The sequence below is a fragment of the Lagopus leucura genome, unplaced genomic scaffold, assembly GCF_019238085.1.
Source record: "Lagopus leucura isolate 7727_CA_CO unplaced genomic scaffold, USGS_WTPT01 Super-Scaffold_100002, whole genome shotgun sequence".
NCBI lineage: Eukaryota > Metazoa > Chordata > Aves > Galliformes > Phasianidae > Lagopus > Lagopus leucura.
This window is the reverse complement of record NW_024962263.1, coordinates 55,315,313-55,340,433: the sequence shown is the minus strand read 5'-3', so window position 1 is coordinate 55,340,433 and position 25,121 is coordinate 55,315,313. Positions and strand designations below refer to the sequence as shown.

Sequence of the window (25,121 nt, the reverse complement as noted above, 5' to 3'; positions counted from 1 at the left end):
TCAACAAAGACACAGTGCTGCCTTGTTGTATGGATTATATGTGGGGATACTGAAGAACAGATAAAAAGCATAGCTGTATTTAGAAGCCTTGAGCACTTTCCAGAAAGCTAACACTATTACCTTGGGAAAGTTATTTCCATCCCTCTGTCTGTTATAAAACAGAAATAATCATGTTTGTCTTTGATTTTAAAGTATTTTGTGCTATATTAATGAGCAGTTGTATTTTGGCTTGGAGAGACAAGCCATTCACTTCAGAGGACGGTGAAGTACAGAAAAATGAGAGACTTACTAGAAGAGAGTTTAAGATCTTTTAAGCAAATAATATATGATAAACAGTAGTTATATGTAATATTACAAACTCATTGTTAAGGCAACTGTGGAAACATTAGTCCACAGAACTTTGTAGCTTGATCATTAAAGGCAAAGCTAAGTAGAGTAAGATGGTGAATAGCTTTGTTATTACAAGCATTTTATGCTAGTGACTTTTGGAGTGTCAGCATCAAACATGCTACTGCATACATAAAATTTTATTGCATTAAATTATTGGAATGATAAGTTTAATAAGATATTTGATAAGTGTTTTCTGTCAGTCAAGGAAATGATCATTTTGTCCCTTGTTTTTTAAACTCGTTTTGTATGGAAGTCCTGAATTTCATGTAGAGAAAGTATTTTAAGGCTGGGGCCTGGAGAAGAGCGCAGCTACTAAAGGCAGTAAGTTAGCAAATTTCTGTGATAATCGTAGAAGTAAAATACAGAAAAAAATCGAAAAGAGAAAACCACAACTATTGTGTGGTTGCAAGGACAAACACAGTGATAATTAAATGATGGTAGTGATTTCACAGGAAATGAAGGTTTCATTTTAGAAAACACACAGTATTTTACCTTTCCATTCATCATAGCTAGAGATGAGATTCATTTGTATTCATTTTTTCAGGGAAAGTCCAAAACTATACCCTGTTTTAATCCCAACTCTTTATTACCAGGTAGGTGCCTTTACTTATTTTTCTGTGGGTGGATTACTAGGTAATTGCAAAGGCTGAAACAGTCCTGAACTAAAGAGCAGTCTAACTGCAATGTTGAGAATATCTCCCACCAAATGATAGTACAGTTTTCCACGTAACGGTGCTAATAGCAGCGGGGTAGAATTTCCTGTTAAACTTGGGATAAATTCACACCTTTCTCACTTGAGTGGAATGTGATATTGCAGCCTATACACTGCTGGCAACATTCTTGATGATTTATTATCTCACCTACATGGATAGTGATGTGTAATCTTTTCTCTACTGTTACATGAAATAGGGAGATGATTTATTTAAACAGAGGCCTGCTTTCACTTCAAAATGTAGAAGGTTACCCACTTAACAAGTTAGTGTTTTGGAAGCAGTGACAATGCCATAATGCAATTGCAGTTGTATAGGATACAAAGGGTAGTGTAAGTGGGAGGCAAATTCAAATTCATATAGCCAAGAATAACAATAAGAAACACTCTACCTTGCCTTGAAAAAAAACTTCTTTAAAAAAAAATTCTATGAAGTAAATATTTCTTCAAGGAATGCTTCTGAATTAAATTCCATGCCACAGTAATAAGATATTTAAACAATTTTGTAAAAGAACCCCATTATATATTAACCTATATTAATTTTTATCAAAGGAGTATTATTTAGGTTGCAAGGTCAAGTGCTCAGCATTTAGAAATTGCAGGAACTAAGGCTACCTGTGCCCTTTCATAAACATGTATTATAAAACATGCTTTACCAGAAGTTATTTTCACAGAACCCATGCTTCACAGTTCCTGGTTTGATGCTGATTAAGTCACATAAACCAAAATTTTCATAAGTGATCTCTAACTCTGTATTCCTCATTTTCTAGGTGCCCGACTTGAGATCAAGGGGTCTGATTTACAGAAGTGCTGAGTGCTTATACCTGCAACTGAAGTCAATGGGAGCAGTGCTCTGACTCCATTAAGTGCTATAGAAAGTTAACTACTCTGAGAAATCAGGTTCTAAGCATCTCATATTGAACACTTCAAATGAATAGATGCATTTCAACTTAATCTCTCTGTGCCTCACTTCCCCAGCTTTAAAAATTGGGGGTAATCTGTCCTTCCTCACCTCACTGAGGTTCTGGAAGGATGAACTAATGTATGTGAAGCACTTGGACACTGAAGAAATGAGTGCACTAGAAATACAAAAAAATGAAAAAGAACAATCCTTGTAAAAAGCAGGATTTGAATAGACCTAGGACCGCATATGTTACTAAAAAGCCAAATGTTAGCTGTTGCTTTTAAAGATAGAGTCATCCATCTTTGCAAGTAAATGATGTGTGTGATCATGTAATGAGACAGTGCTACAATGCATGCACATGGTGGGCTGAATTAATTCTTGCAGTTCTTAATTTTTGAGTGCTTGACAGTGCAACTTCTTGCTATGAAATCCTGTAACTGAGAAGGAAAATGAGACCAACAAAACAAAATCCATTCACTGAGGAGCGCAGGTTTCACTAGTAAGATTTAATTTTACTGATAGATAGATATCACACCATCCTGTCTGATATCTATCTAATATCACACTATTCTGTGTGATATTCCTCTTCTCTGGTACCAAATGGCAGTAATAGGTTAGGTCAACCAAACAAGTTTATTTCAATTTCCAGCCTCCCATCCTGTCCTTGTCAAGTTAGTCAGAACCTTCCCTCAGGTCTTCCATGTCATGAGTGTCCAATTCCTCTCCAGGTTTGTTTGTTTTTACCCTCTTTTCAGATCAGGTAATATATTCTATTTCTTCAGCTGGGTTAGGAAGTCATTTGTGAGTGTGGCCTACACTCACAGAGCAGCAAAGAACAGCTCCGTGTGATATGTTTTCATGAGAAACGGAGTGATTTCTTAAGGTTTTTCTTTTTCTATGAAGCTCAACTCACTTTGCCAGAGTTAGGAGACAGTAGTGCATCTTGAAAAATATGGCACCTGAATTATGAATGGAAAAGTTTTGTTTGGATGTAGAATTTAGTCACTGCTAGATCACCATGGCCTTCCTACTTTCAAAATGGGATGTCTTTTCACAGTAAAGTTGTCTGCCTGTCTTGGAGATAAGAAATTTCAATCCAGCTATGAACTTTAAGCTCCATGGAGTAGTAAGCTTGAGGTTCTACTTGACCAGAGTGGCAAGAAGAGCTCTCGTTCCTCCGTTCATTTTTGAAATGTGGAACTAGGCCCAAGTGAGGGCAAGTCTAACAACAATTACTGCAGTAGAGAATGTGGAATCAGGAAATATGGAGAGTTTTTCCCAGCATATTATTTATTTATTCTGTTAGTTTAAGGGATTGGGCTTATGCTATTTGCCATTTCTATAAAGTGGCATTTTGATCTTTAAAATAATAACCTCTGGCCTCAAGTTGCACCAGGGTAAGTTTAGGTTGGATATCAGGAAAAACTTTACAGAAGGGGTGGTTAAGCACTGGAATAGGCTTCCCAGGGAGGTGGTTGAGTCACCATCCCTGGATGTGTTTAAAAACTGTGTGGATGTGGTGCGCAGAGACATGATTCAGCGAGGGTTGTTAGAGTTAGGGTAGTATGGTTAGGTTGCAATTGGATTCGATGCTCTTTTCCAACCTGAGTAATTCTATGACTCTGTGATTCTATAATCAATCTACAAGAGGAAGTTACTGTTATGTAGTAAGTATGTGTTTATGTGTGTTCACTTGAGAAAGTAGTTAACAGTACTTAGCAGGTCATAAATTCACACCTTAGATTTCTGCATACTAACTTCATCATATGAGAAAGCTCATGGCTGTCATAAGCCATCATAATTAAAAGGTACAATCCTCTTCCTTAATGTCATTAAAATTCTTTTAATTTCAGATCCTCTACTTCGTGACTACTGGGTGTATGAGGGCTCCCTAACAATTCCACCCTGCAGCGAAGGTGTCACCTGGATTTTGTTTCGCTATCCTTTGACTGTGTCCCAAGTGCAGGTAACAGTTCTGCTTGAAGTGACCTTGGAATATGGTTATGAGCTAAAGGTTATAGTGTGCAAATATATATATGGGGCATTATGTCTGTTCTCCATGAAGATCCCATTAGATCAGTACATGGCTTTTCAAGTAAAGGTTAACCTTTTGAGTCACTGAAGGCAACGCAAAGGTCAGAGATGAAAAACCTTGTTATCGTTTATCATCTGCATTTAAAATAATTCTGTATTTAAGTCAAAGTGAAAGAAAAGAAAGAAGTCAATTGGCAAAAGAAATTCAATTCTTTGTAATTGTAAGCTTTCAAATACCACTGTTTTTTGATGTTAAAGGAACAAAAATGCACAGGGAGATACTACATCCTGGAGAATAAAAATGTTAATATAGTGCAGGCTAGCTGTATCGAATTGAACTATACATTGCTTACCTTGCTCTTTTTTTTAGTTCTATTTTGTGACAAATGTCAAATGGAAATGACCTATTTAAATTTAATTTTATATGTATTTTAAAGTATATTCTTTATAATATCTAACAGTCAAATGAAAGAAATTGCAAACCTGTCTGCAAATAAGCCCAGTAAAAACAGTGAAAGCTCCTGACAGTTATTCTCCTTCATTCTGTGAATCCCAACCTGAGAAATGTGGATATAACCTAAGTGAAACTATTTAGAATCCTTGAAGTTGAGTACATTAATTTTTACTGCCTGTTCTGGAGAATGTGCAAACGGGAGGAAAAAAAATATAAAAGATGATAAGTTGATGTTATTTCAATTTTAATAATCTAAAATTCTGCTAGTCATCCCAGCACAATGTTTTAACAACTTATCATTTTGAATTAGCATTGATTATTTTCACACAGAAAGTGAATTCTGGTTCTAATCACAGGTGAAAGTGATTGCTCCCAGTAAGCTTATTTCTTTGTTAGCTAGAAGTTAAGCGTATCCTATCAGTCTTGAATCTGGTATTTCTTTGCTTATAAAAGGGTAAGTTTTATGGCTGCTTACTACTGAGTAGATGGAAACATAACTCTGTTGGTGATATTAGATTCAGAATAACTTTAAAGGCAGTTTGTTTTGTAACACAGCAGCTAATTGCCTGGAAATGATATGGACAAATAAGAGGACTTCACTGGAAGTGTGAAAACCATACTCATAAGACTAAGTCGTTGTATAAAATTGGATTTCATGCTAGTTACACATTTTGTTTTCTCTATTCCTTTTTAATCTAGTCAATGGACAAAAGAGGGCACAGTTCAAGGTATTTGTGTATGCTAGGAGATTGTGTGAAGGGTGAATGAGAGAAGAATTAAGCAGAAAAATGCAACTTTAATTAATTGTATGTGCTCATTTACTGCAAGACAAAACGGTGAATATGATGTGAAGGGGATAGATCCCCAGAAGAGAAATATTGTGCCATTGTTATTAAAACCCATTATTTGTTATTGCTTTTTTGCATTAATTATTGAGCACATCTTGAATATTTCTTAAATAGATATCTTCACATAGATACATAGTTTTTAGGGAAAAGATTAGAATTTTGGACCGTACCCAGCTTTATTTGAGGAATAAATGCATTTGTATTGCTGAAGTACACTGATTGGTATAAATTCAGTCCAGAGCTTTGCAGTGGTGAAGAACTTACAAGTCATGGAGGGGCTTGGAGGACTTCACACTGCCACCGACATAGTGTGCAGCTGAGAGGTGGCTCTGGAACAGAGAGAGATTGGATAAGATTCATGCCATGAACTGCAAAATAACAAATCAGGACTGCCGCATCAGAGTATGAATTTCTAGAGTTCATTGCTGTTTCTTTAGTACAAGTGATATTCTTATGCTATGCATCTGCACTTCCATCAGAGAGTAGTTTTTGGTAAGTAGTTTTGTGAGATTTGAATAAAATGTGTGCAGACAACTGGAGAATAATATTTTGCAAATACAGTTCTTGGAGAAGTTTCATTGCTGAACTCTGTTGGAAAGAGATCAAGCCTTGTGTGAAAAGCTGCATCCTGCAGTGTTCTTTTTGCGCATTCTTGCCTTCCTTCTGTGTTTTTTATCATCTTCATTTGTCTTACATTACAATATGCAGCACAGGATTAACTGTGTTGACTACTTTTATAAGACTCCTTGCTCATGCGTATACACTACTGAAATACAATTAAAGAAAATAGAAAAATCTCTCCTATTAGGCCTGAAAAAACAGGCGGAAAATTGAAAAAAAAAAAAAACTTGCTTATGCTTCTCTCCACTGTATATATTTTTTAAATAGGACATAGTGAATTATGTGCTTTGTGTTACACCAAAGCCTAGAACCTTAGATTATCTAAGCCAGGCAGAGTAGGGATTTAACACAGTGATGCAATGATGAGCTGTTGTTCTGCTGTCATTGTCAGAGTTAACTGGTTTTGTATTGAATGGCTAGGTCTTTAGTCCTTTCATCTACTTCATTCGAAGTCAAGTCCTCTTACAGGATGGAAACAGTAGCTAGTATGTGGAAATGGAGTGGGAGTAGTGCAAAATTTGTACAGCCTTTGAAATAAAACAGTCTGTGAAATGCTATTTTATTCTGGAAAGGTGTATTGAAGGAATGTGAAATTTTCAAACAGAAGGGTAAGTAAAACAGAGTAAAACAAAATTCAGGATCTGAATACAGGGGATTGGCAAAAACATTCTTGCAAAACCTACAAAATGTAATCTAACTTTGTTTTTACTCAGCAGAAGTAGGAATGTTAAAATTGTGGAATTACCCTTTCACTTTGACCCCAAGTTTCAGTATGAGCAGGACTATGGTCTACTGGGTGTGAGAAAGCCTTCTGTTTCTGTTGAAGGTGTGTGAATACCCAAGGAAGTTCATCTGTATGTCTCTAAAGTATTTTCTCTTCAGAGTGTACTTTATAGCAGTGAAATATAGGGGGTTGGGATAAGAAGATGAAGAGGGTATAGTGAGTTATTCCATATTACATGAAGCATTATGAGCAAGCCACAAATATTGCCTTTTTGCTTGGAAATTAAATCTGAAAAGTAGCATCAGCACATCTAAGTGTTCTTTTCTGACAGCACCACTTCTTGAGAATGAAGTAGACTACCATGTATGTAAGAAGGCCTCTGTCACTGGGATCTCAACCCTAATATGAAGGGGTCACCAGTCACTATGGTGGGCTTAGAAACAATTATCCATCTAGAGTGAGGCTGCAATTCCTGACTTCTCTGAAGATGTAAGAACAGACATTGGGGTCAGATCAGTCCTACTTTACTGACTGGAGAAATTGGAAGATACTTTGTGAGCAAATAGATTTCACCATAGGAATTGGGGCAGAGCATTCACAGTTGTAGTAGATAACTCACAAATGCTGGCGTTGCCATCTGCTCTTCCCTTCATGTGTCTTTAAAGTCTCTTATTTTTGAAAGATCAAACAAAAGCCAAATTCCTGTAAAATGCACCATCCAAAACAACAATTATTTCAGACTTTTCAGGGTTGATTCAGTTTAGTGATGGTGACAGACACTACCTTTACAAAAGTCATTCAGTGATTTATCAGCACTTGACTCCTGAGGACATTTTCAGTTCGGTAGCCTGCAGTGAGTTTGTTTTCAGTTTGCTTTTAATAAACAATAAAAAAATCTTCCAAAATTGAGATCTGCCTCTAAAAGCACTTTGAAAGAACTTTATAGTTCCTTCTTCTTTTCATTTTACAGTCTAAGCTATCGACTTGTATCTCAGCTGCCAGAAGCAGAACAGTTGATATCTAAGCACAGTTTTTTCAGGAAAAAGCAACAGAGCAAAGCTAGCCTCTAAATCAACTAAATAAGTCTCTGTCACTTCTGCAATAGAGTGGAACAAAACAATGAAGGCAGTTGTCTTCCAAGTTGCGTAAGAAAGTATTCTCTGTGGGCAGTATAAGAACAAAAATGTCATTACCCGCTGTTCAGTACCTAACTTCCTTTAATTCTGGAATCACACTTGCCTTCTCCCTTTAATCCTTCATAGAGTGTTTTTCATGAAGAAATTCATTCTTCATAATGTCTTATATAATAAAAAGATTAAACTTCAGGCTCCATTTTACTTTCTGTGTAAAATTTTCAAGTTCTGTGTCATTTTCAAGTTATAGCTGAGCTAGATAGTGAGGCATAATAGAGACTGTACAGATATGGAGCCTCAGCCTAAAGAAATCAGCCATCAGGTGGGTTTGATGTATCCAGCTTGACAATATGCCAAAGCAAAAACAACCAAAAAAAAAAACCAACCAAGCAACTGTAACTATGCTGTTGAACAGTAAGGTATAATGTTGTTGATAGATGCATTGGTTTTCATTGCCTTTTAGCACGTAGAACTTGATGCTGGTACAAAAGAAGGAGATGGAAGCTCTGAGTCTTCCTACATCAGATTAGAGTGAAAACTCTGAAGAGTCTGTACCCCCAAAATACATTGTTTTGGAAGATCTGAAATGTTTTGTATTGATTTTTGATTTTATTTTAAAAAGTAAGCACTTATATCTGCAGAACTTTTGAAGTAATATCTCATTTTTATTGTAAAAAAGTATTTTTGGTATAAAATGTCAAGACTTTCCCTAAAGCTTAAAGCCTTTTCAATATTCTGCTGCTTTAGCAAATAATTTTGATTTAAATGAAGCAACATTTTGGGTTGCTTCATTATTTTGGGTAATAAATCACTGGAAGAATAAGAAAACAATTTCCAGTTAACTGAGTTATTCCTACACTTCTTAGAAGATGACCAGAATCATTACTGTCATGTCACAATTGTGAGATTGATTTTGTGGGATGTAATCTACAATGAGTGAGAAGGTTAAAGATCCCAAAAGAAATTATGAAAATGCAAAGGGTATGTTTTCCAAACCACATATATGAAAGTTCTTATTTTTCTCTGTTCTGTTAGTGCTGACAACTATTTTTAAAAGTTAGAAATGGTGTCTGAAAACTCCAAGTTTCGGTGGTGCACAAGTGGCAGGGAATGCTGGTTTCGATCATTAGTCTCATAATGCAGAATTACTTTGTCTTCATGTCTGCTTTTTTGCCTTTCAGATAGAGGAATTTCGTAGACTGAGGACCCATGTTAAGGGTGCAGAACTTCTAGAGGGCTGTGATGGAATTCTAGGAGATAACTTCAGACCAACTCAGCCACTTAGCGACAGAGTCATCAGGGCTGCATTTCAGTAGCAGAAGAGGAAAAACAACAAAAGTAAATCTTTATTAATGTAAGTAAAACTTAGGAGAAGAATCAAAATCTTGAAATAATTTTCATAGGGGAAATTTTGCCAAAGGAGAAAACTGAGTTAATTACAGCATAATGTTACGATATGTTGCCACAACTGTAAACTTTAACACTGTACTGTTCTATTTTATCCTATGGTAACAAAGTTGATTTGCCTTTCTGACATGCTAATAATTAGATTCTTTAGTGGCTGGAATAGAGTATATGATTTTATGAATTTAAATCTTTAGTGGACAGTGGTTCAGGCAGTTAGGTCATAGTTACTTCTTCTAGCTTGAAATTTCTATACTGCAGTGGACAACAGTGCATTATGCCTAAAGTTTTGGGATGAATTTCCGTATTTGTGGAAAGCACTAGTTAATTTTTTAATGTTATCATTTAAACAGGGTACTAGTTCTGGAAGAATTCCTTATTTTTTAATTTTTGATTTTTTTTTAATCCCTTCTCCTTTTTTTAGAATGCTGTACCTTCTAAACCAAACAGTGAATCTTTCAAAACCAGTGCGGATGCAATTAATTAATTTCTCTTATGGCTAATTTTTCACATTATTTTATTCATCATAGTTGCTGCTTCTTGTCCTTGGTGGTTTTAGCCTTCATTGGCTCAGAGAACAAGGATGCCTTTGAATTCAGTGCAGAATAGCTAATGCACCTGGGAACCTGAATTATCCACACTTCAGTTAGTAAAACTGCCCATGTGATACTCCCCTGGCTTCTAGCAATTACAACATAAATTCCCTCTGTACTCAACAGTTGCCCCTAAAGCTCATTGCACTTAGGTAATCAATGTTTTACTATAATGAGAACTCTAATAATGAGTTAAATTTAAGAAATTTTGCTATCAAGACATCTAGTTAGCTTGAAAGTAGGGAGTCAGAGACCAGCATTTATGGTTGATTTTGTAATAAATGTGGCTCCATCTTGATACCAATAGCATGAAAGCTTATATAGGAAATGTTCAAGAAAAGTGTGAATTCTTTCACTTTCTTTAATAAGTCCTACTACATTTTATCATATTAAAAACTATATTAAAATACAATAAACTATACTAAAAAAACTACAATACAGTATATAAGCACAAAACTACAATAAGCTATACAAAAAAAATGCATAAGGTACTCACCCTATTTTATTGGTAGAATCAATTATATAATGACATCATTTTTGGTATCTGCCGTATGCTCATAAGAGAACTAATTCACCCAGAGTTTCATCTGGAATCATGCTGCTGAAAAGTTCTTAATATACAGTCACAGAATCACAGACCTGTAGGTATGGAAGGGACCTGCAGAGATCATCAAGTCCAACTCCTTCGCTAAAGCAAGTTTCCTACAGAAGATCACACAGGTCCCAAACAGGACCCATCCATATGGGTCTTGAGTATCTCCGTAGAAGGAGACTCCACAAACTATTTGGGCAACCTGCTGCAATGCTCCATCACTCTGACAATCACTCCTCCCTGTATTAGTGTGGAACTTCCTGTGTTCCAGGTTCTGCTCTCCACCAAGACTCTGCCCGCATCAACTTGACTCCTGCGGTTGAGATGTTTGTAGACAGTTATGAGATCCCCTCTCAGTCTTCTCTTCTCCAGACTGAAGAGTCCCACCTCTCTCAGACTTTCCTTGTACAGGAGATGCTCCTGGCCCCTTTATCATCTTTGTCGCTCTCTGCTGCATTCTTTCTAGGATATAACTGTCTTTTATGAACTGAGAAGCCCAGAACTGGACACAGTATTTCAGATGTGGCCTCACCAGGGCAGAGTAGAGGTCCCTCGACCTGCTAGCTACACTCTTTTTAATACACCCCAAGATACCATTGGCCTTCTTGGCCACAAGGGCACACTATTGGTTCATGGTCAACCTTTTGTTCACCAGGACACCCAGGTCAATCTCCATAGAATTCATCTCCTGCACATCAGCCCCTAACCTGTACTGATGCACAAGGCTGTTCTTTCCCAAGCGCAAGACTACGCTTGATCTTGCTGAACCTCATCAGGTTCCTCTCTGCCTAATTTGCTAGTCTGCCCAGGTCTTGCTGAATGGCAGCATAGCCTTCTGGTATGTCAGTCACTCCTCCCAGCTTTTTATCATTGGCAAACCAGCCCCTGGGAGACACTGCCTACAACTCTGCACCATTGACCACAACTCTATGAGTCTCTCAGCCAGCCAGTCATCAGTTCACCTCACTGTCCGCTTATCTATCTCACACTTTCTTAATGTTCATTACAAGGATGCTGTAGGAGAGAGCATCAAACAACTTGCCTGAGTCAACGCACACAACATCTACTGCTCTCCACTTGTCTACCCCACCAGTGACAACACCAGGTTGGTCGATCATGATGTCTCCATGTTGGCTACTGGTAACCTTCTCTTCCATTTGCTTGGACATCCAGAACAAGTTGTTCCATCAGTTTTCCAGGGGCAGAGGTGAGGCTGACGGGCCTGTAGTTTCTTGTGTCCTCCTTTCTGCCCTTTTTGAAGATTTCAGTGACATTGGCTATCCTCCAGTTTTCAAGCACCTCTCCCATTTGCCAAAACCTTTCAAAGATGATAGTGGTTCAGCAATCTGTCAGCACGCATGGGTGAACGTCATTGGGGTGCATGGATTTGTGTGTGTTGATTTTGGCTAGGTGCTTCTGACCATCTTCTCTTCAACCACAGAGAAGACTTCAGTTCCCAAGCCTTTCTCTCTTACTTCCAGGGTCTGGAATTCTTAAGCAATCTTAATAGTAAAAAGTGAAGCAAAGAAGATGTTCAGTATCTCCACTGTCATAGCATCCCTTGTTACCAGGACACTCACCTCATTCAGTAATGGACTCACATTCTCCCTAGTTCTTCTTTTACTATCAACACACCTAAAAAAGCCTTAGGGTACAGACAGTTATTTGTACAGTAAATTCATGCCCTACCTTGGTCAATGATGGAAGTTCCTGCTTCACTTCAGGCTCTATTGTGGAGTTAAGTCTCCTCAGACTGTGCTCTGGTTCCAGCACCCAGCTTCATATAAAGTTAACAAATGATCAGGCATCAGATAACCCCTTAAAGAGATTAATAATTCAGTACTTCCAAAATCGGATCCATTAATGCTTAGTGGGAAGATTATCTTTCCTCCCGCATGTGACAAATCATTAAATGGTCTGCGACAGTGGCCAACAATTTCACGATCTTCTGATACAGCATAAGCATTCAATATAATATTTAGTATCAGCAAACCAGAAGTTAAGCAAAGAAAGCAAAATACTAGTCCTTTTATTAATACTGTTTTCTCATTCACATATTTGATTTTGGGCATATCCCTAAGCTCAATTCTCAATTAAATGGTTCTCTACAGTCAGAGAATGTCATCACTTTAATCTTGAAATTGATGATTCAGATTCATGCAGGCTTTTGCATTAAAATTATTTCGGAAAATCATAGCAATATTAAAGTACAATTTTTCTCAGAGAATGAATAATGCCCTCAGGCCAGTGCAGGTAATTCAAGTCTGTAACAGTGAAATTACGTGACACGCTGTCTTTGAATTTTAAGCATGAAATAGTTTCCCTTTACAGTGTTGGAACTGAAATGTGAAAAATTTCCCTTTTCCTTTCACGTTTGAAATTTTATTACATTTGTTGATACTTATAAAAGATTGTTTTAAACAACAAGTTTTATCTTGGCTAAGCTTCACAAAATAATCTGAAGTTTTAATTCCCGAATGATGGAATTGTTAATGTGAGGTAGTAGTATTTGCTGTTGGGCTTTGCTAACTATAGGCTTTTGAGCACTGAGAAGGAACTGTGAATCTGGTCATTGTGTACCCAGCATAAATGGCCACTTGGCTCTCTACACCTGATTGAATGGTTGAATCAGAAATTAATTTGGCCAGGGCTTCCTTTTAGTCTTGGGTACATCAGTCGAAAACAGTAGCAAACTAATTAAAGGCTGGCAATACATCCCTGCTATTGATTTTGCCTCCAGGAAGGTGGAAGCTGGAAAAGTGAAGTCTAAAAGGAAATAGTGTGGCCTTTATCACCTCTCTTCCACTAGAAAGAGGGAGAAAATGAAATAATTTTACCTATTTTTTAGTACTTTCCTCATGCTGTTCTCTCCAGGGGGAAGGTGTTGAGGAACAGTAGGTCCCCATGTGGACCTCAGACATTCTCAGAGAAGATACACTCCCTCCTTCCTAGGGATGAGTAATGATCCTTCAGCTGAAGCTTCTAACATGGACTGAATATTCCTATGAAGATCCAGTAGCAAATAGGGAAGTAATAGTTGGCAGTGTGGGATGTTCATGATAATCCAAGAGGGAGTGATTCTCATTTTTGAAGAGGAGATTACCTTTTATTTGAAAGCTGTGGTATGTCTTAGTTATAGCAAAACTAAACATACTGGTGGACTTCTTTTCTGACATGTTACCCCTCTGCCAAGGCTGCTGGAACACCTGTCTGAAGAGATTTCAGTATTTTCTCTTTTATTCCAAATCACTGTGGTGCAGCCTCTTGAAGAATCCTGAGAAACATTTGTTTTCTGTGACCTCCTCACTCCGTCAAGGAGAGGGACAAATGTTTCCGTACAGGTGCTGTATACACAAGAGTACAGAAAGGCTGTGTAAAAGATCTAATTAGTTTTGACTAAATCAGAGTGCAGGCTTTATGCATGCCATGCTCATAAATCTTCAGTCTAGATTGAAAACTTGAAAGAATTGAAAATTTTGTGGCTTATGATCAAATAGCATGTGTTGATATTTGTGCAATTTGTGGTAGCTTGTTGAATTGAAGGCAGAGATGACACAAGCATATATCACAGCATGTAATCTCAGGTAAAGAGGTTTTTTTTTTGTTTGTTTGTTTGTTTAGTGTTCCTTTATCATAAGAGAGACCAGATTTCAAAACAACTGCCTCTAGTTCTGGAGGAAAATTTGGGCTTAAACGGGGGTATTAAGAAGCAGGACACTGCAGGTTGAACTTTATAGCTCCACTACTTTTTTTTTTTAACATGGTTGACATTAGAATTAGTTTGTTGCTGTTCAGTTTGCCTCTTTTGACTCTACTTTTCTACTGAAAATGTCTGGGGTTAATGAATCTGTGGGATCTGTTTTGTGGATATTTTTGAAATACATTCTTTACAAAATAGGCTTTACATCCTTTTTTTTACTTCAGTTGTTGAAAAATTCATTTCTGTTCCCATAGAGAAAAAAAAAAAAAGGAAGACTTTTTTTTTTCTTGTTTATAACCTATTTTAATCACATCCACTAATGACAAAGCCAGTCAGGTGGGTGAGAAATTTGGTGGGAAAGCTTGGTGCAGATTTGCTTTCAGGCATGGAAAGTGAAAAAAACTGATTTTAATTTTAGGCTGAAGAACAGTATAGAAACACAGAATGGTTGTGGTTGGAAGGGCCTCTGAAGATATACTAGTCTGATCCACTGCTCAAAGTGTCAACTACAGTGTACTGCTCAGGGCCATGTCCAGTTGGGTTTTGAATATTTCTATAGACAGAAATCTCACAACATTTTTGGGAAACCTGTTCTTTTATTTGACTAAAAAAGATTTTTTCTGTGCTTAAATGAAATTTTCTGCGTTTAAATTTGTGTCCATTGTCTCATGCATTCACTGGATAACACTGAAGAGCCTGATGCCATCTTTTGTACTTTTATCTCTTAAGCTAAAGATAAGATCTGCCTTGATAAAATCTGTCTTGAGATATTTATTCCTGAGTCTAAACACTACCAGCCCTCTTACCCTCTTTTATGACAGGAATCCCATAATCGTCTCTGTGGCCTTTTGCTGGACTGTCACCAGTGTGTCCATATTTCTCTTGAACTAAGGGCACCTAGAACTGGACCCAGCACTCCAGATTTCTCACCAGGGCAGAGTAAACATGAAGTATCACTTCTCTTGACTTGCCGGAAATGTACTTCCTAGTGCATCCCAAGAGGCTGTTGCCCTTCTTTGCTGCATGGGTGCATTGTTGGCTCATGTTCAACTTGCTGTCTAGCAGAACCCGCAGATCCTTTTCTGAAAGAAAAAAGAGAAAGGATAGTGCTATGACCTCTCAGTATAACCACTAGATTTTACTTCACTCGTAGTCCTTGATATGGGTGTCAGGCTATTTCTTGATAATATTATGTGATGTTGGAAAAAGGTTTGCCATTCTTACTATTATACCCAAAAGCTTAAAAATGGGGACAACAAATGCAACCACTCCTAGAAATCAAATAAAGAAAACCCTAAATCTACCATTTTATTAAAGGTAACTTGGATTCTGATGCACCGTTTAAAATATGTGAATTGTCAGTATTTTCAAAATTTATTGTATTTTGGGGTATTATATAAATACCTTTTCTGTAATGTATTTTTTCATTGAAGTATTATTTGTGATTTCCAATAGTTTTGTTACTCTTTCTATAATCCTTGTTGCTTTATATGTAATGGATTCAATAGCTTCCATTGCATCAGCAGAACAGCTTAATCTGTGAATGAGCAACATGTCTGTTTTCAAATAGCTGAACATCAGCTTGAGTTGACTGTGATACTGAATTCATTGTGCCATTCATCTATATCACTTCTTTGCAAACCAGGCTATGTAAGCATGATTGCATACACATTATAATTAGCTGGTTTTGCTCTCATTTACTAAGAGAAGGTCAGATTAGTGCCCAGTACCAAAGTCATTGAAATCAAGAAGATTCTTTGAACAGAATGTAGTAAGATCTCATTCTAAAAAGTAATCTGCTAAAACAATATGGAAATAATATTTTCTCTTGAAAGTGATAAACTTTATTATCAACAGAGCATAACCAGTAAACAAAGTAATTTAATCTCCAAGTAAATTGGAGATTTAGACAGATTGGCTATCTTGAGTTGACATATCCCAGACACAGCTCATTTTATTTTCTATCCATAAATTAAAGATTGTATTCCAGCTACCTATCTACATTACTTTGTTCTCCTGAACATTTTTTTTTTGCACGTCTGATTTAGAAACTCCTGAAAAAGCATCTGATTTTATGTACACAAGTGTACATGTACACATCCATGCATACACATATACCTGTAGTAGGCCACAGACTGACAGTAGCTGCCAGTTTATTCAACATCTTGTAAACGATGGTTGTGGAAGTGACTTTGGATGAAAAGCTATTCTTAATATAATTGCTGTTTCCCTAGTAGTACATTCAAAATTAGAAGAAAAAATAAATAAATGTCATTAAAATACCAAAATTGTGATAGGTCTGGAGTACAGGAAGGATTTATTTGGGGTGGGACAGAGACTGTATGCCTGATACTGTGGAGACTGTATAATATTGTGAGGTACGAGCAGACAAGCAGAAATTGGCACACCATTATGTTCACAGTGTAGACTAAGGAGGGAGGACAGTGTGGTGACTTCATCCAGTGGATTCTATGAGTGAATGGTATGAACTCCTCCCTTCCACAACGCTGAACAAGGGATCAGGGTGGCCAGTTTGGAATGAGCTATTATTAAAAAGGTAGTGGTACATTCCCCCCATGGTAGCATTGTACACTGTATCATGGCAGTAGAATACACAGTGTGAATGAGCATTCAAATAGAGATTGAGCTGTGGAGCTGTGCCTTGTCTTTGAAGAATGGAGTTGTGAGAGGCTTGATGTTCATATTTCTTTGCCTAAGCAGATGTCAGTGAACTTCACATTTGAAGGGAGGTTCTCATTACCAATCAGTATGTCTTCACTCTCTTACCATTAGCTTTTGCAGTTCCTGAAGTTAATGAACAAGTTGCTGTGAGGAAGTTCCAACACTTAGGAGTTTTATGCTTTCCTGTTGCATTGATCCAGAGCTGGAGTGAGCTTTCAGCAGCCATGCATCATTATGCTCTTATGACCATTCTTTTCTTTTTCCTGATTTAGAAGAAAACAAAAACAAAACGTCTAGAAATTATCAACACAAGTTCTTTAGAAATACAAATACTGATTTCCTAGATGTGATGATATGTAAATATTTATGCTGCCTTTCAGCAAGTGATTTTTCATTTGTCTTTGTTTGTCTCCGTGAGTTTAAATTTGGTGCTTGAAAGGACTGGTGTAATTGTTGAGTTTCGGTCTTTGAAAGTTACACAGCACACACAGTCATGGCTATCAACAATACCAACTATTGTTCTTAGGTAACATGTCCAGCAAATTGCTGCCACTTCAGAGTACTTGAGAATGTATTTACATTGGAGTGAATAACTGCAGGACCGAGGGCCAACCACCTTTGGCTTCTTAATCAGAGAGCTACTGGAAGCCAAAAACTTTGGAACATTCAGGAGATGAAGAGCCTCGGGAGTGGCTGAAAGCCACCTTCTTTTTCAGGTGGCTTCCCACTGCTTCGCTGTAATAGAGGGAAATGGGGTGTACATTGACACTGCAGGTGAAAGCTGTAATGTCAGCCTAACTTGTTTTCCCATTGCTAGGAATTCTAATTCATAAGCAGCATAATGTTTTTGTTGCCTGTGTGGCATGCCTTTGACACAAGAGAAACAATTCAGAAGCAACAAGCAGTCCATCATGGCAATGATCATTGTTGTAGTAGAAATATATGTCATTTCCAGCCCAGAGCATCACTAAAGGGAGTGACTAAGCCATAAACGAGGAATAAAATAATGTTGAGATGTGCCTATTTCCAGAGCAAGTACCATATTGGAATGGTCCTTGTTAAGTTACTTTCAGAGCTCTTTTTTGAAATACAGAATTATTAGTGGAGGAATGGAAAAGAGTAGAAATCTGTTAATACACACAAAAAGAAACAAGATATTGTGCTTCCTTTTCAAATCTAAACAGAGTCATAGGGTAGGCTAGCTGTAGGCTACCTCTGCTATATGCTTCAGATAAGATACTCCACACTGACAGAGGCTCCCAAAATTTTTGGAATGCAGTTCTCTATCAACACCACACATTCTTTGCTATCCACAATGCTCTGTTATCAGCTTTTTTATGAAAAACATTCTGATAGTATAGTTTCCAGCTGCTTCCCATAACTCGTATGGTTTATTCACTACTGTTTGGAAAACTGATAATGTAGCCAGGAGCTCCTGTCATAAAAAAAACTTTTTCACAGAATAATTATTGCCAATTTGAGCACAAAAGCTTGGCTCTGAAAGTACACACACAGAGAAACTCTGCCATGTTGTATTCACTTACAGAAAAAATGTTGGAGATTGTATTGAGGCAAAGTGGTGAAAAGCATGAATCATTTCTACTTAAACTGTACCTCATTTTTAAAGTGTGGAGATTCTAGATTATGTAACAGCTCTCAAATGTTGAGGATATTAGGACATACAAGTACATGTGTATGACTACAGACATAAAGAAGAAAGCCTACAACATATATGCTTTCTTCTACAATGTAGTACAACGTTGTGAAGTGGGAGTACACTTTGTTTTGCCTTAATGAAATCACAAAGGCAGTTTTAATGGGAATATTTTTATTTATTGAAACTGACAATGCAGGTATTTACGGATCCTTATTCTTACTGGAATTTGTAATTCTAATCCTATATGGATGAAAACATTGCAGTGAACACTTGCATACAAACTCACGCTTAACAGACAACAATATTTTGGAATAAATACAAAACCTGAACAAGTTGCTTGGGTTACTGAAAATATTTTTGTAATTGATAATTCTCACTCAGAGAGCGATAAATGTGTACCAGAAGTGATTGTTATTAGCTGTATTTTATCACTAACTCCAGATCTTGTGGCAGAGCAGGGCTACAAAGCAGAACTTTCTCTAATTTTTAAAGCATTTTTATCCATCCTCTGAGCTCAAGAGAAGCAAAGGTACTTTTGTTAGCTTGATATTGATACAAAACTAGAAGTACACTCAGTAAATTTGAACTTCATGGAAAGAATTACAAATTGTTGGAAGAGACATAAGAGTTTATAAGGTAGTGCGATTTCTTTTCTGAGATGCTCTGAATCCATGCCTGATAATACTTTCAGATTTTAGGAAGGTGTAGAATAATGGTAATGTGTAGTCAGTGTTCAAAGTGCTACTCATGTCTATTGAAGTTTTTTTAACTCTTAATGAACTTTTTAATTTAGCTGTTTTTAAGAAGGAGAAGACAAGATGCTTCTAAGAAAAAAGCAAACACCATGGAGATATTGTGTAAGACAATAGTGGAAAGCAAAATGGTAAGATAAAGGAGGATGAAAAGCTCTCCAGAAAGTACATCGTCTACTTTTAAGTAGCAGAAGAAAGTTTTTGATCTCATATAATGATTTTGGCCTAAGGCTGCTCCAGTGTGGTATCTTATTTCTCCCTATCAGATGAAAAGGCATATTATCATGCCCATCCTATTTCATTTCTTTGTATTTCATTTATATGCACTTTTCCTACACTTCCAGAAGACTGAAAAGTAATCTTTTTTGCTGAAGTTTTCTTCTATCTTTTCTCTTTCCTAAAATACGTTGTCTTACTATGGGAGCCTTGAGACCTTCAGTTCTTAGAAGTATGCTATGCTTGGCCCTGATCTTTGCTCCTCCTCTGCTCCCTGTTTTTGAGATAGTTGCTGTCTTGCATTTATTCCAGTTTTCTTCAAGAGAATACATTCTCTGTGAGGAATCTAAGTATGTAAAATTGACAAATGCAAAAATTAGAAGTAAGTATTCTTAGAATCATGCATATATTTATATTTACATTCTCAGGATGATTTGTGGATTTTTTTTTACCTTGTTAATGTTTCTTTGCTTTAAATCATGAGTATTCTGATGATAGACCTCAGGTTTTCCAACAGTTTATGCGTTAGAGGATTCCATCAGAAGCATTGGAGCTCTGTTTATATGTAGTACTCAATCCAAGCAAAGGAGATTTAAAAGGCAGAAATACATTCTATAAACAAGTAAATAATCTAGGCAGTTTTCTGGTTATAATATACGAGCACATTTGTGCAATTTTGAGTATTACATAGGTTGCTCCAAACATAATGCCTCCTTTTTATTTCCATGGAAGCTGCAACATATGCAGGAAGCACACTAACACTATTTAATAGAGCACATTGCTAGTTATAAAAACTATTTTTCAGCACAGTCACCATCATTATCTGTGCATTTTCACCAATGATGAACGAGAGCCTTCGTGTTGCTCTTGTAAAAATGTCAATAAGCGGAGGTGACACAGTGTTTAACAGCTGCTATGATGACATAATTGTGGGAAAATATTGCCCATGCAGTGCATCTTTCACTGGCCTGAACAGATGAAAGTCAGAAGGTGCCAAACAGGACTATGCAGTGCACGGAGTAGGACACTTAAGGCAGAGTTGATGATGTGTTCCACAGTCTTCAGACTGGTGTGGGGGTTGGCATTATCATGTTGCAAGAGAAAAGTTGCCCTCTTCTCTGGCCCAGCTCTGGAAGTTTGAGCCTTCAGCTCAGTTATCATCATGTTGTAGTGGTCAGAGTTGATGGTTTGTCCGGGTTTCAGGAAATCCAGAAGCATCACCCCTTTCCTATTCCAAAAGTGCACATCGCTTTACCTGATTAGGGTTGTGTCTTGAATTTTTTCTTCGGTGAGGAATTCACACATTGCCACTCCATGGACTGCTGTTTTGACTCTGGCTTGGAGTAGTAACACCACCCTGCGTCAGCGGTAATGATGCCATCCTGGAAACTGTCACCTTCAAGCTTGTATTCACTAGGTCCTGATGAAATTGCGAACAATGTTCTTTCTATTCCTGGATGGTGCATTCATGGGATGCACCTGGCACAAACTTAGCAACATTGCTGTCCTGTTTCTAATGCAGTGAAGCCGATATTTGAATGTGTACAGTTCCCTGGTCATAATCTGCTAATTTATGTGGATGAGTTGATTGAGACACTCTTCATTTGTAGTGGGACGGCTGCGTATGGCCATCTGGAATGTGGCTTGTCTTACTCGTTGCTGCTGTCACTGCTGAAATGCACCACCCACCACATCACTGTGCTCACATCTGCTGTTTGGTCTCCATAAATGTTCAGCAAATGTCTGCTGATGAATGTCAATGGGTAACCATTTTTCTCTCTACATGGAGGATTTCAGTGACTTTTCTCTGCTTCCTGAACTCTTCCATATCAGACGCCATTTTGTCAGACTACTCTTCTACTGTCTGACACAGAGTAATAAAATGTAATGGAATATTGGCAGGGAGATTAAACCTCTACCATCATAACACCAGCACTACCCCTGATGTTGTGGGCTAACATCTTAAAATAGGAGGCGTTACTTTCAGAGCAACCCTCACACCTTTCTATAAACACTTCAAAAGAGTAAGAGAAGCAGGTACCTTGATGTCTGCATAGTAGATAATAGTGTGTTACTTGATTATATGTATCGTGGAACAGTGCTATTAATTTAGCATGGTAGAAAAATTAGTCTTAAATGTGATGAAGGGTAAACATGAATAACACCACCACCAGTATATATAATTAGTCTTTTGTTAGATTATACATTAGGTATTTTTGTAACAAGCACAACTGAAATCTTCAGATTGGCTTGTAATTAGGCTCCTTTCCAAAAGTAATCCAGTAATACAATAGCTGCCGAAATTGCAGTTCAACTTAATTTCACTGACTTTGATTTTTGGACCAAAAGCATTAAGCTTAAACTAGTGAAAAATGTACAAAGTGTGCATTCAATTATGGAGTAATTAGATACTCAATCACCCTTATATCACACTAGGGATTCTCCAAGAAAGGAGATACTACTTACTGCAGTGTATAAAACTGCTTTGTTAATTAGTTTAGCACTAATGGAGATTAAGAAAGTGTCACTTTGTCAAAGCATTAGTTTGCCTATGTAGAACCTTAAGAATGCAGAGTTTTGGTTTCTTCTGAGCTCTTTGAGCTTCTGAGCTTACTCAGATTGTTCATCTGATCAAGTATCTTTTGTCTACAAGAGAAACCTTCCTTTTCAGGCAGGGGTTGGTCCCTGCACCATCTTATCAGTAGCTTACTGAAAAACATGTCAGAGTCTGAGAATAACTTGCTGTCATTATGTGGTTGCTTTTTTATTTTATTTTATTTTATTTTATTTTATTTTATTTTATTTTATTTTATTTATTTATTTTTAATGTTGCACCTTTGTGCTAAGCCCCAGGTAGAACTGACAATCCTCTGTGCTATTGCATAAAGTGTAACTATGGCTAAAATCAGCTGCTCTGTGAAGGACCTACAGTTTCCCTTAGAATGTAGCCACTAGAAGTGGCTAAAAATTCTTCATGTTGATCATCAAATGATCCTGCTGCCAAATCTCATGGCTTTGGGGGGGTGTGTTGTCTATGTGGAGAGAATACAGAAATCATTGCACAGTTTGTCCTGCATGCAGACACCTACTCCTTGACATTGTTGTAGGTGACTGACAGCCTTTACACTCCTGTTGTCTTGAAGGAAAAGAGTAGAAACTCTCTAGAAATGTGCTGACTATTCCTGCAAGTAGTTGTTGTAGCTCCAGGTAATCTATTGCACCCAAGCACTTATGGATTCCTTGTGTATACATTCTGAGTGCTAAAATAACTTCAGGAAAGATGAGATTGCTAGTACAACAGGATGAAATGATTTGTCATTCTCATACCTACCACTTCTGAAGTGAGGCAACTCAGCAGCTGATTTCTTAAGGTTGTGCTGTAGCACATAAGTATGTGTTTGCATGAAGCCAAATATTAATTTATCTCTACTGCTGATGAATATGAATATTGCTGCTATCAGGAGGAACAAAATGGGCCATTGCTTTAAATCTGAGCCCATCTGACACCCATGAAGGCTGTGTACTCAGCACTTTTCTTGGTAGGGCCACTAGGATGGTAAATGGTGAAAAAAAAACCTTCTGTGTAATAGTATATTTTACTTTCTATTTAAAACTATGCTCTCCACATTAAAATCAATTACCTGATAGATTCAGAAAGCCAATAAAGCTTTGTTTCAAGTTTACTCCTGCACTTGGCATTTTATATTGCCATTTCCTCCATTGCTATTAAATCTTCCAGTGCTGGCTTTACCCTACAGGAGAAGAATCAGGACCATTATGTCCATGAGGTATATACCCGGAAACTGCCCCCACCTGCTGTCCATGGAACCCCTACTTTTAGTTTCTCCTGTCTCCTTGGCTGGACCTAAACATTCTTTCAGACCCACTGTGGAGGAATTTCAGTAACATAATTGTTCCATTCTCTTTTCAGAGAGGGAGAAGACAATGCTCCCACAGTGCCCTTGGATGAGAAATGGAAACTTTTGAGGCTGCTGCTTCAGTTGAACCACAAAGCCTGTATTGTTTGTCTTCATCTAATTCAACTCTGATAGACAGCTGTGACAGTTGTTCTGTCCACACAGTTCAGTGAAATTCTGGAAATGGGGCTGTACATTAAAAGAAGAAAGCATTAAATCTTCCAATTTACACTGTTAGCTATTTTTAAATGGTAATAATCATTGCTTATGTAATTTCCTTTTTTGCAGTAGCATTCAATAGTGGTCTGTGATCCAAATAATACTAATTTTAAGCTTGGTATAAATGTTAATATATAGAGAAATACTCATTGTTTTGAATGTTACATTTAATTCTATTTTGTAGCATCTCTTTTGCTGTCAGTAACCATCTTTTCTGTAGGGGGGAGGTGTGTTCTGTAAAGCTAATAAAACCATTGGTTGTTCACAAAGTATTATACAAATTCAGAATTCTTTTTTGGGCAGAAATGAACACTTCTCTGACAAGCACTTAACATGGCCTACCAGAAAAAAGCTGAATGACATTTGCATTATTAGGAACCTTATTTGAATAAAAAACAACTTTGGAATAAGGAAAATTAATTGATATAACAGCAGACAGAGTCATGGAATTTTACAAAGAAATTATCATTTTAGGCAGAAAATTATCAGCCTTTGTTCTCCTGTGAATTATGACAGTTCCATTTGTTTCTGCACATGGCTGAGGATGGTGGTCTGAGGCCCTTCTCTGCAGGTCCTGAGCTGCTGCACAGCATGGGAACTGCCATTCTGGGCCACACATGACACAGCTCTGACAGAGCAAAAGAGAGAGAAGTAGACCAAGCCTGCAAGACAAGCTCTTAGCTTACAGTTCCTTCTAAACACATAGCACTGAAAAACAATGTCACATGGTGTGAATAGCTTTGGTCTCCATGGCTTTCGGTACGGTCCATTTTGCTAGCACGTTTATGGTGAGACCTGTGTGAGTGCAAGAATGCAGAGACACAGATGGCAAGCTTCAGGCAGTGCACAATGGAGATGCAAACAGAGGTTCACAAAGCAAAGGTTACTCCCTGGGAGCAGATGGGTGAATCATCAATCACAAAGTCATCACCATGCAGTGGTAAATGTAGTGTCACAAGGCATGCTTACTCCATCTCTGGGGGGCTGCTGCTGAATAATGAGTAGCAAATTCTCAGAGTCATATATGTGTGTATTAGGGACAGGAGAAACAATAGGAGAAACCCACACACTGCGTATGAACATGGTGAGAGGGAGTGGATGCTGCTCACTGGTTCATGTGGTCGTAACTATGTGTACTGCAGGAATGTGTGGAGATACACGCAGCTGACCTTGGTGTTGCAATAAGAGCATGTAAGTCCATCATGAAGTCATCTGTTCATGAGGATTAGTGGAGTTGTCGTTAATAAATTGCTCCTTGAGCCTATGAAAACTCATATTTCTTAAGAGTTGTGTATAAGAATTTTCCTATCTGCAACAGCCCAGCATTTACATCAAAGTAACAGCCTCAGTGGATGCTGCCCCTCTTCCATCTGCAGGGACTCAGTGGTCCTTATGTGCCCCTTTCAATTTGGAATATTCAATGATTCTACAACTCCTCAGGCAATTGCAACAATAACCCAACTCCAGAGCCTGGTATCCTCCATACTTTGCCGTAGGGCAGGGTGGAGTCTCTGCATAAAGATTGCTATACGTAGTATCCAGTCTGCAAAGGCTTGGCCAGGTTGTCTGCAG

General features: G+C 37.6%; 1 protein-coding gene across 1 annotated transcript in view; it reads left to right on the top strand.

Annotated features, from left to right (window-relative positions):
• The window catches only part of CA8 (carbonic anhydrase 8), a 53,852-nt gene extending 30,031 nt beyond the window's left edge, over positions 1 to 23,821 (top strand). The window contains exons 6-9 of the mRNA XM_042869385.1: positions 935 to 983; positions 3,857 to 3,969; positions 8,999 to 9,171; positions 23,345 to 23,821. Of these exons, the coding sequence (XP_042725319.1) occupies positions 935 to 983; positions 3,857 to 3,969; positions 8,999 to 9,133 (297 nt within the window). The 3' untranslated portion in view covers positions 9,134 to 9,171; positions 23,345 to 23,821. The remainder of the gene's footprint in view (positions 1 to 934; positions 984 to 3,856; positions 3,970 to 8,998; positions 9,172 to 23,344) is intronic.
• The last annotated feature ends 1,300 nt before the right edge of the window (positions 23,822 to 25,121 follow it).